The sequence below is a fragment of the Exserohilum turcica genome (assembly GCF_000359705.1).
Source record: "Exserohilum turcica Et28A unplaced genomic scaffold SETTUscaffold_19, whole genome shotgun sequence".
In the NCBI taxonomy this organism is placed as follows: Eukaryota; Fungi; Ascomycota; class Dothideomycetes; order Pleosporales; family Pleosporaceae; genus Exserohilum; species Exserohilum turcicum.
This window is the reverse complement of record NW_007360014.1, coordinates 201,540-215,571: the sequence shown is the minus strand read 5'-3', so window position 1 is coordinate 215,571 and position 14,032 is coordinate 201,540. Positions and strand designations below refer to the sequence as shown.

The 14,032-nt window shown below is 53.0% G+C and overlaps 5 protein-coding genes across 5 annotated transcripts; 2 read left to right on the top strand and 3 right to left on the bottom strand.

Annotated features, from left to right (window-relative positions):
• SETTUDRAFT_39343 (uncharacterized protein) lies at positions 1-3,070 on the bottom strand (the record flags this gene model as incomplete). The annotated part of the gene is made up of 8 exons (XM_008026535.1): positions 1-136; positions 168-189; positions 232-236; positions 341-1,558; positions 1,613-2,501; positions 2,555-2,743; positions 2,815-2,933; positions 2,997-3,070. 8 exons carry the CDS (start codon positions 3,068-3,070, stop codon positions 1-3), a joined length of 2,652 nt encoding a protein of 883 aa, XP_008024726.1.
• Positions 3,071-4,184: 1,114 nt separating this feature from the next.
• Positions 4,185-6,196, bottom strand: SETTUDRAFT_177134 (uncharacterized protein; the record flags this gene model as incomplete). Its single annotated transcript, XM_008026593.1, has 2 exons — positions 4,304-6,196; positions 4,185-4,273 (listed from the first exon to the last, which is right to left on the bottom strand). Exons 1-2 carry the CDS (start codon positions 6,165-6,167, stop codon positions 4,185-4,187), a joined length of 1,953 nt encoding a protein of 650 aa, XP_008024784.1. The 5' UTR covers positions 6,168-6,196.
• A 357-nt stretch (positions 6,197-6,553) lies between these two features.
• On the top strand, positions 6,554-8,265 carry SETTUDRAFT_184468 (uncharacterized protein; the record flags this gene model as incomplete). The annotated part of the gene is made up of 9 exons (XM_008026592.1): positions 6,554-6,683; positions 6,732-6,757; positions 6,812-6,850; positions 6,902-6,930; positions 6,980-7,125; positions 7,177-7,250; positions 7,299-7,565; positions 7,628-8,198; positions 8,233-8,265. The coding sequence occupies exons 1-9, from the start codon at positions 6,576-6,578 to the stop codon at positions 8,263-8,265; spliced, it is 1,293 nt and encodes a 430-aa protein (XP_008024783.1). The 5' UTR covers positions 6,554-6,575.
• A 745-nt stretch (positions 8,266-9,010) lies between these two features.
• Positions 9,011-12,140, top strand: SETTUDRAFT_109292 (uncharacterized protein; the record flags this gene model as incomplete). Its single annotated transcript, XM_008026591.1, has 7 exons — positions 9,011-9,442; positions 9,496-10,038; positions 10,086-10,359; positions 10,412-11,195; positions 11,279-11,371; positions 11,451-11,605; positions 11,686-12,140. 7 exons carry the CDS (start codon positions 9,011-9,013, stop codon positions 12,138-12,140), a joined length of 2,736 nt encoding a protein of 911 aa, XP_008024782.1.
• Positions 12,141-12,479: 339 nt separating this feature from the next.
• Positions 12,480-13,936, bottom strand: SETTUDRAFT_150540 (uncharacterized protein; the record flags this gene model as incomplete). The annotated part of the gene is made up of 1 exon (XM_008026590.1): positions 12,480-13,936. The coding sequence occupies one exon, from the start codon at positions 13,934-13,936 to the stop codon at positions 12,500-12,502; it is 1,437 nt and encodes a 478-aa protein (XP_008024781.1). The 3' UTR covers positions 12,480-12,499.
• Between the last annotated feature and the right edge of the window lie 96 nt (positions 13,937-14,032).

The following is a 14,032-nucleotide window of genomic DNA, read 5'->3' as shown; positions in this document are numbered from 1 at the left end:
CTAGTGGTACTGTGATTTTTTAGAAGCATTGAATATTTCAGAGCGGAAATGCATGATTTTGAACCGGTTTGCGATGATCAGGGTGTCCTCGTGCTGTGAAGATGCATGTGTAGTTCGAAGGACGAGTGCTGCCTTTCTATGGGGTTACAAGCGTTGAGTTATCGTACCGAGTGGGTAATCTGATCAACACTGTGGCATTGAAATCAAATGAACATTTAATCAACTACACACCACGCCTATACACCGAGTTACCGCAAAAATATATATATATATAATATACATCTCTTGGCATTGCAACATCCTGATCCCGCATACTCACAACTACACAAAACGTTCCTACCTCGCCCTCCCCGCATCCCTCGCCTCATACATACCCGCGCTCCGTGTTCTCGGCCGCCCAGAACCCACCTGTGTGATTCGCCCCTCGATGACTTGGTACACGCCATCCGGCAGATGAGTTTCCCTTCCACTGCTTCTCCTCGCAGCGCTGCTTCCCTGCCTGCTGCGCTCGTCGCCCGCCAGGACACCCGGGTACTCGATGGTGTCTCTGCTAGCGGGACGCGGACGCGGGGGAGAATGTGTGAGGGAAAACGAGGAGAACGAGGAGAACGAGAGTGATGGTAAGGATGTGGAGGGTGCGCGTCGCGCGTGCTGAAAGGGAGAGGTGGGTTCCAGGTCGAGGTGCTGGGGCGCCAGATCGGGATTCAGGATGCGGTTGAGAGCCGTCGTGGCTCGGTCCACGTCTGATGAGCGTCGCAGTCGCGAGATGCGCAGGGCATGCGATATCGCGCTGTCGGCTTGGCTTGTGCTTCGTGTCAGGGGGACGATGGGCGAGGGGGCGAATATGGAGGGCCATTGCGAGTGTTCTATGGGGGAATCGCCGGCGGGGGATGTGTAGTGTGTGGGTAGAGTTGGTGGTATGGTGAAGCTGGTGTTGTCCGAGGGGTCGAATGCCAGAACTACTGGGAAGTAGCTGTTGTTTTCACTGCTGCCTGCACTGCTTGCGCGATGGGAATTCCTCTGGAGCCTCTTGCGAGAGGAGTTTCGCTCGTGGTCGCTTGTAACAGTTGTGGCGAATGTGGTTCTGGGACTGACGCTGCTGTGGGGATAGCGATCGATGGGGGATTCTTCCAATCTTGTTCGGCCGCGAGGTACGTCTCTTATTATGGCGTCTCGAGAATCTGAACTCCAGTGCCCCTTTTCCTCGTTCGTGTGCCCGGTGCCGTTTCGATCGCTTCTGCTGTTACCGCTGCCTGCACTCGCGACTAAGCGCTTGTGCCAGGAGCTGTTTCCATAGTTGAATTTTAGACGCTTTTCTGGGTCTCTTTTCCCGAACCACAAGGGCTCGACTTTTGAGACTATCACCGCGTTGAGCCATGGGTTGCCCGGAGCGTCTTCGGCAAGCTGGAATATGACATCTACTTCTTCGAGGGAGCGGAACGCGGTTTCCGGGTAGAAAAAGTATACGAGGGGGATGATGGCAAAGTTTGTCGCGGCGAAGATGATCCAGGTTTGATACGAGATGCGCTCGAATGCTATCGGGGTAATGAAGACAATGCTACGATGTTGTCAGTTATGCTGGCAGAATGAGATGTCATGAGGATAGACTTACACAAAGTTGAGCAACCAGTTTGCGCTGGTTGATAACCCATTAGCTGGACCGCGGATTCGGAGAGGCACGATTTCGACCTGATACAGCCATGCCATACCCTGCCAGCCAATCGCAAAGAAGACAGAGAAGAGGAACAAAAACACGGTACTGGCGATTCTTCCAGCATTCGTTCGATTCTCAGACCACAAATACTGTAGAATGGTGATGAGGACCATGCAGCCCGACATGCCTGAAGCGCCAAACATCATGAGTGAACGGCGGCCCCAAAAGCGATCGATTCCAACGACGACGATGAACGAGGCGAGGAAGTAAAGGGTCGCTGAGCAGGATGCTAGGAGCCGGGCGAGCCACCCTGTGTAGGACATGCGGGACAGGAAAATCCAGGAGAGATACTGCAGAACCAGATTGATGCCTGTGGCTTGCTGGAAGACCTGGACAAAGTAGGCCAGCACAACACGATGGAAGCCTCGTCGCTCTTTGTTGGAAAACATGCCCGCACTCGAACCCTGTGCCATGATCAAGATGGCGTCTTTGATCTGTAGGAACTCGTCTTTGGTATCACAGCTATCTGGATTGCCATCATTCAGCGCCGCCAGCACTGTCAGTGCCTCTTGTTCACGACCTGTTAGGATCAGCCAACGAGGGGATTCAGGCAGCACGAATAGCATTGCAATGGCAGGAAGTGCAAAGATGATTTGCAGAGCAATGGGGACGCGCCAGGATGCTGAAGAGCTGCTGAGGAAGGCGAAACCGAAGACGAGCCAATATGAGAGTGCGATGCCGGCGGAGACAAACGCACCGGCACTGATCATGAGGACTGTTCCTTTGCGATGAGATTTGACGCATTCCGCTTGATATGCTGGCGCGGTGGACGTGGTGAAACCATTGCCTTGTCGCTATATCAGCATATCTATTTCAACATAAGACTTTTGCGATGCTTACCGAAGCCTGCGACTGCACGACCAACAATGAACTGCGAAAAGCTGTGCGACGACGTCTGGATGATTTCGCCAATCATCCAGAAGGTTAGACCTAGGATGAGTGTTCGTCGCCGACCGAGCAAGTCGCCTATGAAAATGGTTGCGACGGCTGATACAATACAGCCCAGATGCCATGTCCCAACCGTGAGGCCTGAGGACATTAATCCACATTATTAGCACGACGTCTCGGCATGAGGACGTGGCGAATTATGTCTGACATACCCGTTACCCACGCATTGTGGAATGAACTGTCATTAACGATATCAACCTGCGGGAATCGGTTCAAGAACTGCTGAACGGTCAAGAGACCGCCCATGACACCCTGAGCATACCCGAAGCATCTGTACCACGTTAGCCTGCGAATAATTGACAAAACAAACCCTGCAAACGCTGTGTTCACGTACAAAAAACAAAGACCACAAGTTACACTAATGGCGCGTGCCAAGCTCTCGCCCCGAAGTCCTAAGAATCTTGTCATTGCGTCTGATATCCTGCAGCGACGTCAAGGGAAAGGAAATTAGATGCAGCTGAACGAGACATCAAGTGGAGGGAACAACGAAATAGGCCATGGACGCGCGTTGACTCGGGTATTACAGCGGAACGCTTCTTGCGCTTTCCAGAGTCTTGATAGCTTATCCATGTCGGCCACCACGCCAACGTCATGGTGTACGGGACCGTCGCAAGCGTTCCGTTTAGCCAATCCAGACATCCTTGTCGTTAATAGAGGGTACAATAGTTGAGAGAGATTAGCGAACGTTTCTTCGATACGCGATGTGGCTCTTGCTAAACGGTTGCAACATGTGCTGTCGGGCGGATCATTGGCGGATATATCCATGTTGGTCAGCAAGTTGAGATGCGAACTCAGTACTAATTGACCAGCGTGAAGCCAGGTGAGCCTGAAATACCCAGTTTTGATGATGGCCCGGCTGTGCTGGGCCCCGTCACCCTTGAACCATGAGGACTCTGCTCATCGCGTCTCTTAGCTTCACAGCTACTCCAAGCGTACCTTCAGAAAACGGGGATATACAGGGGGGATGTCCGAAGCCTATCCTGTTATAGTGCAAGATCCGAGCTAGGCATGTCCTATAGCCCGTCTCATCTTGCGGCTGTCAGGTACGCGAAGTGAAGTTGCAGTCTGAATGGCTGCTCTACAATACCGAGCAGAGGCGATCTGGGTGACGCGCTGATGTCATCGATATGTTAGCGTCGATCAACGAGATCGTGTGTCCAGATGCGGCTGATGGAAAGTTGTCTCGAACACAATGTGAAAATTACAATGACAACATCGAAACTTTAGAATACAGGGAATTAGCGAACGCAAGTGACCGGCATGATCAGTGATACGGGCTCGACTTGTTTTACAACTGCGCTGTTGATAGGTAGGCATTGCGACTGAGCTCAGAGTTTCAAACTTTACCCGTTTCCGCGTATTAAGATGCAAGCAAGATAGATTATTACCAAGACTTCGGCCAGATGTCGGGCAAGTCCTGGGCAGCAATATTGGCGCGGACTGTTGATGAGCTGCGTTTTTCGGTATCAACAGACTAGGTGCAAGGTCAAGACGCGTAAGAGTGGAATTGGGTATCGATTCGTTACTTGGCCAAAAACTTTTGAAATGCTTCCTGCTCAATCACAACACTTCCCACAGCGCGCAGCTTCTTTCTTCCCTCCTTCTGCTTCTCTAGTAGTTTGCGTCGTCTGCTCAGGTCACTTGCGTGTAGCTTGGCCAACACATCTTTGCGGTAAGGCTTGATGGTAGCCCTGGCCACGATCCTTCTCCCCGCAGCTGCCTGTATAATAACCTCAAACATCTGCCGTTCTACATGCTCCTTGAATTTCTCCACCCACATGCGTCCGACCTTGTCGACTTGTGATGTGTGCAGAACGCGGGAAACGGCATCCACTGGGGACCCGTTGACAAGTAGATTGAGCTTGATGATCGACGACCGACGAAACCCTGCATCTTCATAGTCCAAAGATGCATAGCCCTTGGTGGAGCCTTTCAACTTGCCAAAGAAGTCATCGACCAGGTGAGACAAGGGAATGTCGTACTTCAAGATGACCTGTGTGGCCGTAAAGAAGGTAAGTTCCTTCTGCTCGCCACGATTCGCCTCGCAGAGCTTGATGACCTCGCCGAGATATTCGTCCGGGAGAGTAATGGTCGCTGAGACATAGGGCTCATGCACCTCTTGCACCTTGAAGTGCGCCTGGTCTTGATCGGGAAACTCATTGGGATTGGTGATGATGGACTCTGTGCCATCCTTCCATATTACCTTGAAAGGTACTGAAGGCGGAGTAATGATAATATTCGCACCATGTTCTTGACGAAGCCGATCCTCAAATACAGAGCAGTGTAGCGTGCCCAAAAAGCCTAAGCGCCACCCAGCACCCAACGCATCCGACGACTCTTTCTGGAGCGTAACGCTGCGGTCGTTCAATATGATTTGCTGAATACTGTCTTCGAGGTGCTCGTGGTTGTCCTGGTCCGTCGGGAAGGCGGACACGAAGACCATACTTTTGGGCTCTTCAAAACCCGGGTATGGCTCGACTAGCTTCTCAGACCCAATGGTTGTGTACGTATCGCCAACCTTGGCTTCCTGTGAGCGCTTCATACCAGGATTGAAATATATGTAGCCCACTTGGCCAGCCTTCAAGACGGTTTGCGGCGTTTGATCGGGGTACATGATGCCGACCTCGCCCACAATGTATTTCAGCTTGGTCGCAAACGAGCGTATCGTGTCCCCAGGCCGCACTTGGCCGTCGAAGATGCGCACTAGCAGAATGACGCCTTTGTATACATCGTACCACGAGTCGACGAGAAGCATGCGGAGAGGTTTGTTTGGATCGCCTTCCGGAGCAGGGATCTTCTCGACAACTGTGGGCAGGAGAGATGCGACGTTGAGCCCAGTCTTTGCGGAAACGAGCACGGCGTCGTCGGGGTCAAGCTCAAACGTCTCCTGCATCTGCTCAAGCACGCGCGGCGAGTCGGCGTGGGGGAGGTCGACCTTGTTCAGTACCGGGACCAGCGTCAGACCCTGGGAGAAGGCGAGATAGAAGTTGGCGACCGTTTGTGCCTGCACGCCCTGGCTGGCATCCACAAGCAGCAATGCCCCTCCGCAGCTGGCGTAGCTTCGCGACACCTCGGCACGGAAGTCGACGTGGCCGGGCGTGTCGACCAAGTGCAGCAAGTAGTCTTGGCCCTCATGGTTGTAGATCATGGTGCACGTCTGTGCCTTGACTGTGATGCCGCGCTCCCTCTCCACATCAAGCTTGTCGAGGAACTGCTTCTGGCCACCCGGCTCAATAGTACCCGTGAGCTCCAGGAGGCGGTCCGAGAGCGTCGATTTGCCATGGTCGACATGGGCCACGATACAGAAATTGCGGTAGCGGTCGATGGGGATGTCGGCGATGCGCTTCTCAAGCTGTCCCTGCGGGCGGAAGGCCTGGGCATAGTGTCTGGCTGCGGGCCAAAGGCGTTCAAGCACGCGTGAGGAGCGCGGGGAGCCCCCGAAGCGGGCCAGAGGCGTCCGCCAGCCGTGCAGGAGGCTGCTTGCAGTTCGAACGCATGATCGCATGGGTGGGCATGAGACCAGGTGAATGCGCGGCTGCTGGTCGTATTGGAGGGCCGTGGATACAACTTTTCTCTGTGGTTGAGGTCCGCCATCTTATCTTATCTTATCTCATCTTATCGCCCAGGCGGTGGCCCGTTCCTGCCTCGCGCCCGCCTACAGACACACCCAGCCTATTACCACCAGACCTTTTCCGTCCCGACACGACTCCACAGCTGCTATACCAAGCTTGACTCTCATCGCGTACACATCTATATCACCGATTGAGAACATCCGGAGCATCCTCTGCGTGCCAAAACGCCAATTCGTCTCGCTCTCAGGGTTTGCAGCTCGCAGTTGCCCCATCAACAAACCACGTAAACAACGCCTTCCTCGCAACACCGCTCCCACATCACCACCACCACCAGCGCAACCATGTCCCAGCCCAAGACAAAGTCCAAGTCTTCCAAGTCGTCCAAGAGCGACCCCTCCAAGGTGCACAAGCTTGCCTTGAAGGGATCCTCCAAAGTGGTCAATGAATTCGTAGGTCCATCCAACTAAGCAAAATAGCCGCACGCTTACCCTGATTAGTTTGAGTATTCCATCAATTCAATCCTGTAAGCATACAAACTGCCTGCACGCCTACAAGGCCAGCTAATCTGTCTTTGCAGTTTCCAGCGAGGCGTTTACCCCGCGGAGGACTTCACGGCGTAAGTAGCTAGCGCATGACAGCCTGCACAGAGCCCACTGACCACATGCAGGGTCAAGAAGTATGGGTTGACCATGATGGGTAATATAGCGTTGCATTGTTCAACCAGATTCTCTGCTGACACCTGCAGTGACTGCTGATGACCAAGTCAAGGCTTACATTAAGAAGATCATGGGCCAGCTCAAGGAGTGGATGTACGGCGGTAAAATTTCAAAGCTGGTCATCGTCATCACGAGCAAAGAGACTGGGGAGCATGTCGAGCGTTGGCAGTTTGATGTGAGTAAAACCGTAAAAATCCCTGCATACGCCCATACTAACCATGCCTAGGTCCAAATCTTTGGGAAAAATTCAAAGTCAAAATCCTCCAAGAAGAGTACCGACCAGGAAAATGCTGCTCCAGAGTACGTCCAGGAAGCTCAATACATTGCATAGATTCTGACTATCCATAGCGCCAGTGATGCACCAGAGGAGAAGACCGAAGCGGAAATCCAGGCAGAGATTCAGTCCATCTTCAGGCAAATCACAGCCTCTGTGACGTTTCTACCCATGCTGGACGGCAACTGCACTTTCAATGTGCTTGTGTATGCTGATGCCGACTCCGAGGTGCCGCTTGAGTGGGGTGACAGCGATGCGAAGGAGATCCAAAACGGCGAAAAGGTGCAACTCCGAAGCTTCAGTACTAGCAATCATCGCGTCGACACATTGGTGAGCTACAGGTAAGCTGTACCCTCTAGTAGTTTTGTATGCGGTCGACTAACTTTCCAGACTTGCCGACTAGCGACATTCATGCTGTCCTCTTTGTTTGGGTCTTTCCAATTTTTTACTTTCGAGGTTTCGGTCGGGCGCTCGGAGTACCACCAATACATGATTCAACGGCTATTCGGGTCCAGGATTGCCGCATTATTACATCAATGTCACGATTGACCAATAGAGTTCTTCTTTCTTCTCTGAGATCCCCAAAGTGTGCACAGGGTCTAACAGGCGTCGGTTGCCCTATGCCAATTCTTGGTAGTGGTGTGGGGCGCGGCGCTTTTGTGATCAATGTGGATCCTGAGTCCCACACAGCTTCCGTTCCATCTAGTCCAATCCACTTCGCATGGCCAAGGTATGGCAGTTTTGGCATTACGAACCTGGAGTCGCAGATAGGTCGAGCAGCACGCCGCGCTAACACGGAACGCAGATCCCTATGCCAGGGACAATTAGTGCCCCAGTACAACAACAAAGTCTCGAATCCCCAAATAATGCAAAAGCCAATCATGTTACAACAAAAGACCGAAAGTAAGCGTTGTTTAATGATTCCGGCATCCACTATGAACATTCGCAAGAAGGCATTATCACACCACTTGAACGTATGTGCGGGATTGCGTGGATACACTTATTCAGGGACACCGGCCCGACACGCACCTTAGCCACTAACCTCACACGAATCTTTTTCTTCTATAGTTAGCGTTGCTTTCTAGCCTCACTAGAAAGTCTGCGGACCATGCTGGGCTCGGTCCGTTGACGCTCGCTAGTTGTGCAGAGAAACTAAAGCCCATTCTTTGCCCCCGCCTACTACCATGGAGCCATTGATACCGACCAGCTTCTTGTTACCCATCTGAGATGCTGAGTATCTCTACAGATAGTTACAGCGATAGGCTGCTCTTGCCATAGAAGCGTAGCGACGACTGAGCGAGCTGTCGCGAACGGCCGAACAAACACCACTGAGGAAGTCCAAAGCAATGCAGAGGCTACGCACGTGTCCAAGCACAGACGCAACCACTGCCAGCTGATAGTGTGGAAACATATCGTTTCGAGTTCTGTGGCACATCGACGCCATTATCCGACGCTTGCTTGTGCGGGCCGACCCGTGTCGCGTTCCAACTAAGAAGCCCACCCACAGTGTCTGGTTATCTCTAGAATCCGACACATTTTGTCCCTTGAAATCGACACTGACGCAATCAATGCTAATGTGGATTCGCTTACCCTGATTTACGCTCGACGCACTTTGGCCATGTCTGGCTCGCTCTTGAATACTAAATATCTACCTCGCCCGTTTCGCTCGCATCAGTCTCCCCGGCCAAAAGGTTGAAGACCTTTTCCATTCATTCACTTTCATTTCTCTCACTAGAGTGCTCGCCATAACTATCATTTGTCCCAACCGACCGCTTTCACAGGCAGGATGGGGCTCACAGACAAGCTGCCTCATGCTCATCACAGCACAGACGACAACGAAGAGCCTCCTCCGTTGAACCCTCTTGCTCCAAGAGCTAAGATCAACCCTAGCAATGACTCCATCGCATCAGGGACCAGGCCGGCTTGCTTTACGCCCCTCCAGCTTGGAGGAATACATTCACCAAGCTCTATTTCCATTGCTGATTCCGACCGCTCTCATGACACGGTCTTCTCTGGACAAGATATTATCCGGGACCTCAAGGCCGAAATTCTGGCTAACTGGCTGCATACCAAGCAAGAAGAGCGAGTATGGACATTTGGTGCATCCGGAGAGGGCGTTTTCATGAAAAGAGCAAAGGGTAGCTATGCTTGCGCGCCTCAGGGTGTTCAAAATGACGGCACTGGCCTGTACCAAGCAGTCGTTGAGCTAAACGTCCGCGTACGTGAGCGCATTATTGTCCATTGCTACAGATTATGTCTAACTCGTACAAGTGCGCCATGACCGTCAACACCAGGGTCATCAAGTATATCCTAGACCGCACCAGTGCACCTTACGTCCAGATTCAATCTGGTCTTCGTCTGCAAGTCATTCCCGACTTTGAGGCTCTTCCCTTTTGTCAAAGAGGTCAATCGGCTGCATTTGTTGCTTCGCGTGGGATGTTGGTCGTATGGCAAGACGACCCAAAGATGTTGATCGAACGAGCCGAGTTCATCATCAACGCCTTGATGAGAATGATGTGCGGATCTGAGTACGGCTATGATGCACAGGACGTTGAGCTAGAGAAAGTTCTCGGCAAGAATCCCGTGGTCGACGTTGAGGACTACGATGAAGTCTTTGATCCCACCGGAGGCAAGGAAGAGGGACCTCGAAAGATCAAGCTGTGGCAGTCAGCCTACTGTGGAATGTCAATCTTGCTGCTGACAACCGCCATCGGATCCGGATGGAGGCAGATTGCGATTCAGGAAGTCCAAGCTTACGACATGCTCCGAATGCTTTTCCTGCTCTGTCTGCCCGCTCAAATTTGGCTTTCATTGGTACGTTCACGCATTTTTTATTGATGAAGAGATACTGATGTCACAAGTTCTTCTTCCAAGCTGTGGTGGGAAATGTGGCACAAATCTTTGGTCCCACAGATCAGATGAATGAGAACAGCAGATACTACTCTGGCAAGGCGCCGAAGCGACTTCATCGCGATACTTATGGTGGACCGCTTCCACACGTCACTGTACAAATGCCTGTCTACAAGGAAGGTCTGCGCACTGTGATTGAACCGACTGTTCGTTCGCTCAAGCAAGCCATCTCCACTTACGAGCTGCAAGGAGGAAGTGCGAACATCTTTATCAACGATGACGGAAGTAAGTCACTATGTGCTCGATTGTGCTCACGGTATGGACTGACCCACCATAGTGCAACTTCTCTCAGCCGAGGATGCTCAGGATCGTCAGGAGTTTTACGATGAACACGGCATTGGCTGGGTGGCTCGACCAAGACATGACCCAAAGGGTGAATATGGACCGAGGCCCTTCCTTCGTCCCGGTAAGTTCAAGAAGGCGTCTAACATGAACTATGGACTTCGCATCAGCTGCAGAGTGGAGGAAATTCTCAACCAGACCCCGCGAGGTCAGTCATGGAGTCAGCTGGAGGAAAACATGGCCTACAAGGAAGCCATGGAGACTGCCATGAACGAGCATGCTGGCGAAGCCTGGGCAGATGGAAATATCCGCATAGGCGACTACATTCTTTTGGTCGATTCGGACACTCGTGTGCCCAAGGACTGCCTGCTCGAGGCTGTCAGCGAGATGGAGCAAAGCCCCGAAGTCGCGATTCTGCAATTCTCTTCCGGAGTCATGAACGTGACCAACAACTTCTTCGAGAAGGGCATCACCTTCTTCACCAATATGATCTACACCATGATCCGGTTTGCCGTGGCTGGTGGCGATGTCGCGCCGTTTGTCGGACACAACGCTATTCTCCGGTGGTCTGCAGTCCAGAAGATTGCGCACCACTGCAAGGACGAAGACGGCCGCATGTACGACAAATTCTGGTCCGAGGAGACGGTCTCCGAGGACTTTGACATGAGTCTGCGGCTTCAGAGTGTGGGCTACATTATCCGTTTGGCGTCGTACAAGGGCGACGGCTTCAAGGAAGGTGTCTCGATTACGGTTTACGACGAGCTTGCTCGATGGGAGAAGTACGTTTTTTTTCTTCCCTCCCCCCTCTACCCATTCTCCCATTTTCGAATGCGTGTATGGCTGACAAGTTGGCATTTCCTAGGTACGCATATGGCTGCAACGAGCTCATCTTCAATCCTTTTATCAAATGGTTCACCAGGGGTCCTTTTACCAAGCTCTTCCGAACATTCCTCTTGTAAGTCCACGTACATGTCCACCGCATGTCTGCTTTTGCCTATTTCGAGCCGTTGCCCGACTAACCCTTGATATCTCAGCTCCAACATGCCACTGGCTTCAAAAATTACCATCATGGCTTACATCGGTACCTACTACGCCCTGGGCTGCGCGTGGATCCTGACGATGCTGAATTACTTCCTGATTGGATTTTTCAACGGATGGCTCGATCATTACTACATCAATTCGTTCCGCGGTAAGTGTTGCCCAGAACCCCTGTTTTTCTTTGCCTGGCTACCGCCTCGCACATGCAAACTCGTACTGACTAGCCACCAGTCTACTTCGCCATTGTGCTCGTCTTTACGGTCCTGGGTAACGTGTCGCTCGCCGTGCTGCGCTATCGCATCGGCGAAGGCTCCATCCTGGGCGGCTTCCTGACGAACCTGAAGTGGATTCCGCTGCTCACGATTTTCCTCGGCGGCATCTCGCTGCACGTCTCGCAGGCGCTCGTGTGCCACTTTCTCAGCATCCCGCTGGAATGGGGGTCTACGTCCAAGGAGTCGGAGCACGTGTCCTTCTTCGTGGCCATCAGCAAGGTGCTGCGCCGCTTCAAGTGGAGCTTCATGTTTTGCTTTGGCATGACGGCGGTAATGCTGACCATGGCGTTTGCGCTGCCAGAGGACTGGCGCATCCGCACCCTCATTGCCGTGTGGCCCATGGGCACAATCATCGTCAGTCACTTCCTGCTGCCCATTGTGCTCAACCCGCAGTTGATGACTTTCACTTGGTGAGAGGTGAATGGCGTGGCTGGCGGTCTCTTGGTATATGGGTTATGGTTGGGTGAGGGACACGGCGTTGTACACTGGTATAGATGCTCTTGGTGTAGACCTGCTGATGCCCTCACCCAGGCGTGTAGAGTCTTTCTCTCTCTACATACTTGTGGTATAATCTTCTCGCGCTGTGACAAGGAAGCTTAATTTTGCTTTCCCAGACGTGGATCTACTTTCCACTTGCGAAATAATAAACGGACACCCGGGCGCTTTTAGCATTAATTGAATGTACTTTAGATCCTGAAGATAACTTTTCATTTTCCTCACATCTCTCTCTCTCTGTGTGTGTGTGTTTATTTTCTTTTGCTTCATCGGTTCTTTCAACCGCACCACGTAACAAACTTCTCCACCAGAAACTCTTCTAACCCCCACTTCCCGTTCATCCTGCCAAACCCACTGTTCTTCATCCCGCCCTGGCTGCCCGTCGGACTCGTGTACACATTAATGCTATTTGCATGCACCTGTCCATACTCGAGATCGCGGCTCATTTTCAGAAAACGCGCCATGTCGCGCGTCCAGACGGTGGCATTGAGTCCGTAGGCAGAGCGGTTTGCTAGTGCCACGGCCTCTTCGTCGGTCTGGACAACGTACAATGAAGCCGAGGGGCCGAAAGTTTCTTCGTCGAAGATCCTGCTGTTGGACGAAGGGTTGACGACGAGAGCGGGGGGGAGCGCCGTCGTCGATACAGTACCATCTGTGTCTGACTCTTGAGCAGCATAAACCACAGTCTCGCCGTGCGCCTGCGCATCGTCGAGGACGTCTCTTGCGTGCTGTGCGATGGACGCAGATACCGCACCGCCAGCGGCTTTCTGCACTTCCTTCATGGCGTCCACAAGCTTCTCTTGGAACTCCCTCGCCACAGACTCAAGCACAATAACTCGCTCGGTACTAAAGCATACCTGCCCGTGATTCAGCACAGCACCCAGCGCACACTGCATGGCGGCCGTCTGCAAATCCGCGTCGTCAAGCACAATTGCCGGACACTTTCCCCCCAGCTCCAGCACCACAGGCTTCAGGTACTTAGCAGCCGTCTGCATGATGTTGCGGCCCACGGCGGCCGACCCAATGAATTCGACCTTGCGAATGGCATCGTGAGCAATCAGCGCCTCAGTGACGGGCGCCGCGTCCGCGCGCTCGCACTGGATCTGATTGAGCACGCCGGGCGGAACTCCGCAGTGCACAAAGGCGCGGGTGATAGCAAAATGCGTCTTAGGACACAGCTCCGAGGCCTTGAAGACGACGGCGCAGCCCACGGCAATGGCGCTCGCAATGCCCCGCGTCGCCAGGATCAGCGCTGCGTTCCACGGCGCTATACACAGCACCGGTCCGACGGGCTCTTTGAACACAAAGCCCGTGGTGTTGGCCTTTTCCGTCGGCGGCACAATGCCTGCGATGCTGCTGACTTGCGCTGCAATTTCCCGCAGGTACGATACTGCGAGAGTGACATTCTGCCGCGCCCACGCTTCGGTGCATGATGTCTCGCGCACTTGGAGCGCAACCAGGGTGTTGGTCTGGGCCTCGTAGTGGCTGGCCACGCGCTGGATGAGGTCGCGCCGCGTCGTGTGGGGAGTAGTGCGCCAGGATTTGAAGGCTGTTTGCGCAGAGGCCGCGGCAAGGACGGCATCTTCTGGGGATGCGGACGAGGCGTCGTGCACGGGTGTTTCGGCGGCGGTGCTGGTGACGGCGAATGTCTTTGTGGTGTATACGGGTTTGTTATCGATCCAGAGAGGGACGATGGAGTCGTCGCTGGACGACATGGTGGCGGAGTTGTTGGAGAAGCGCGTTGCCAGAGTGTGAGTTGCTTGATCTCTTTCTGCTGTTATTGCGATTCGCTTGGTTAATTGCTATTTCTC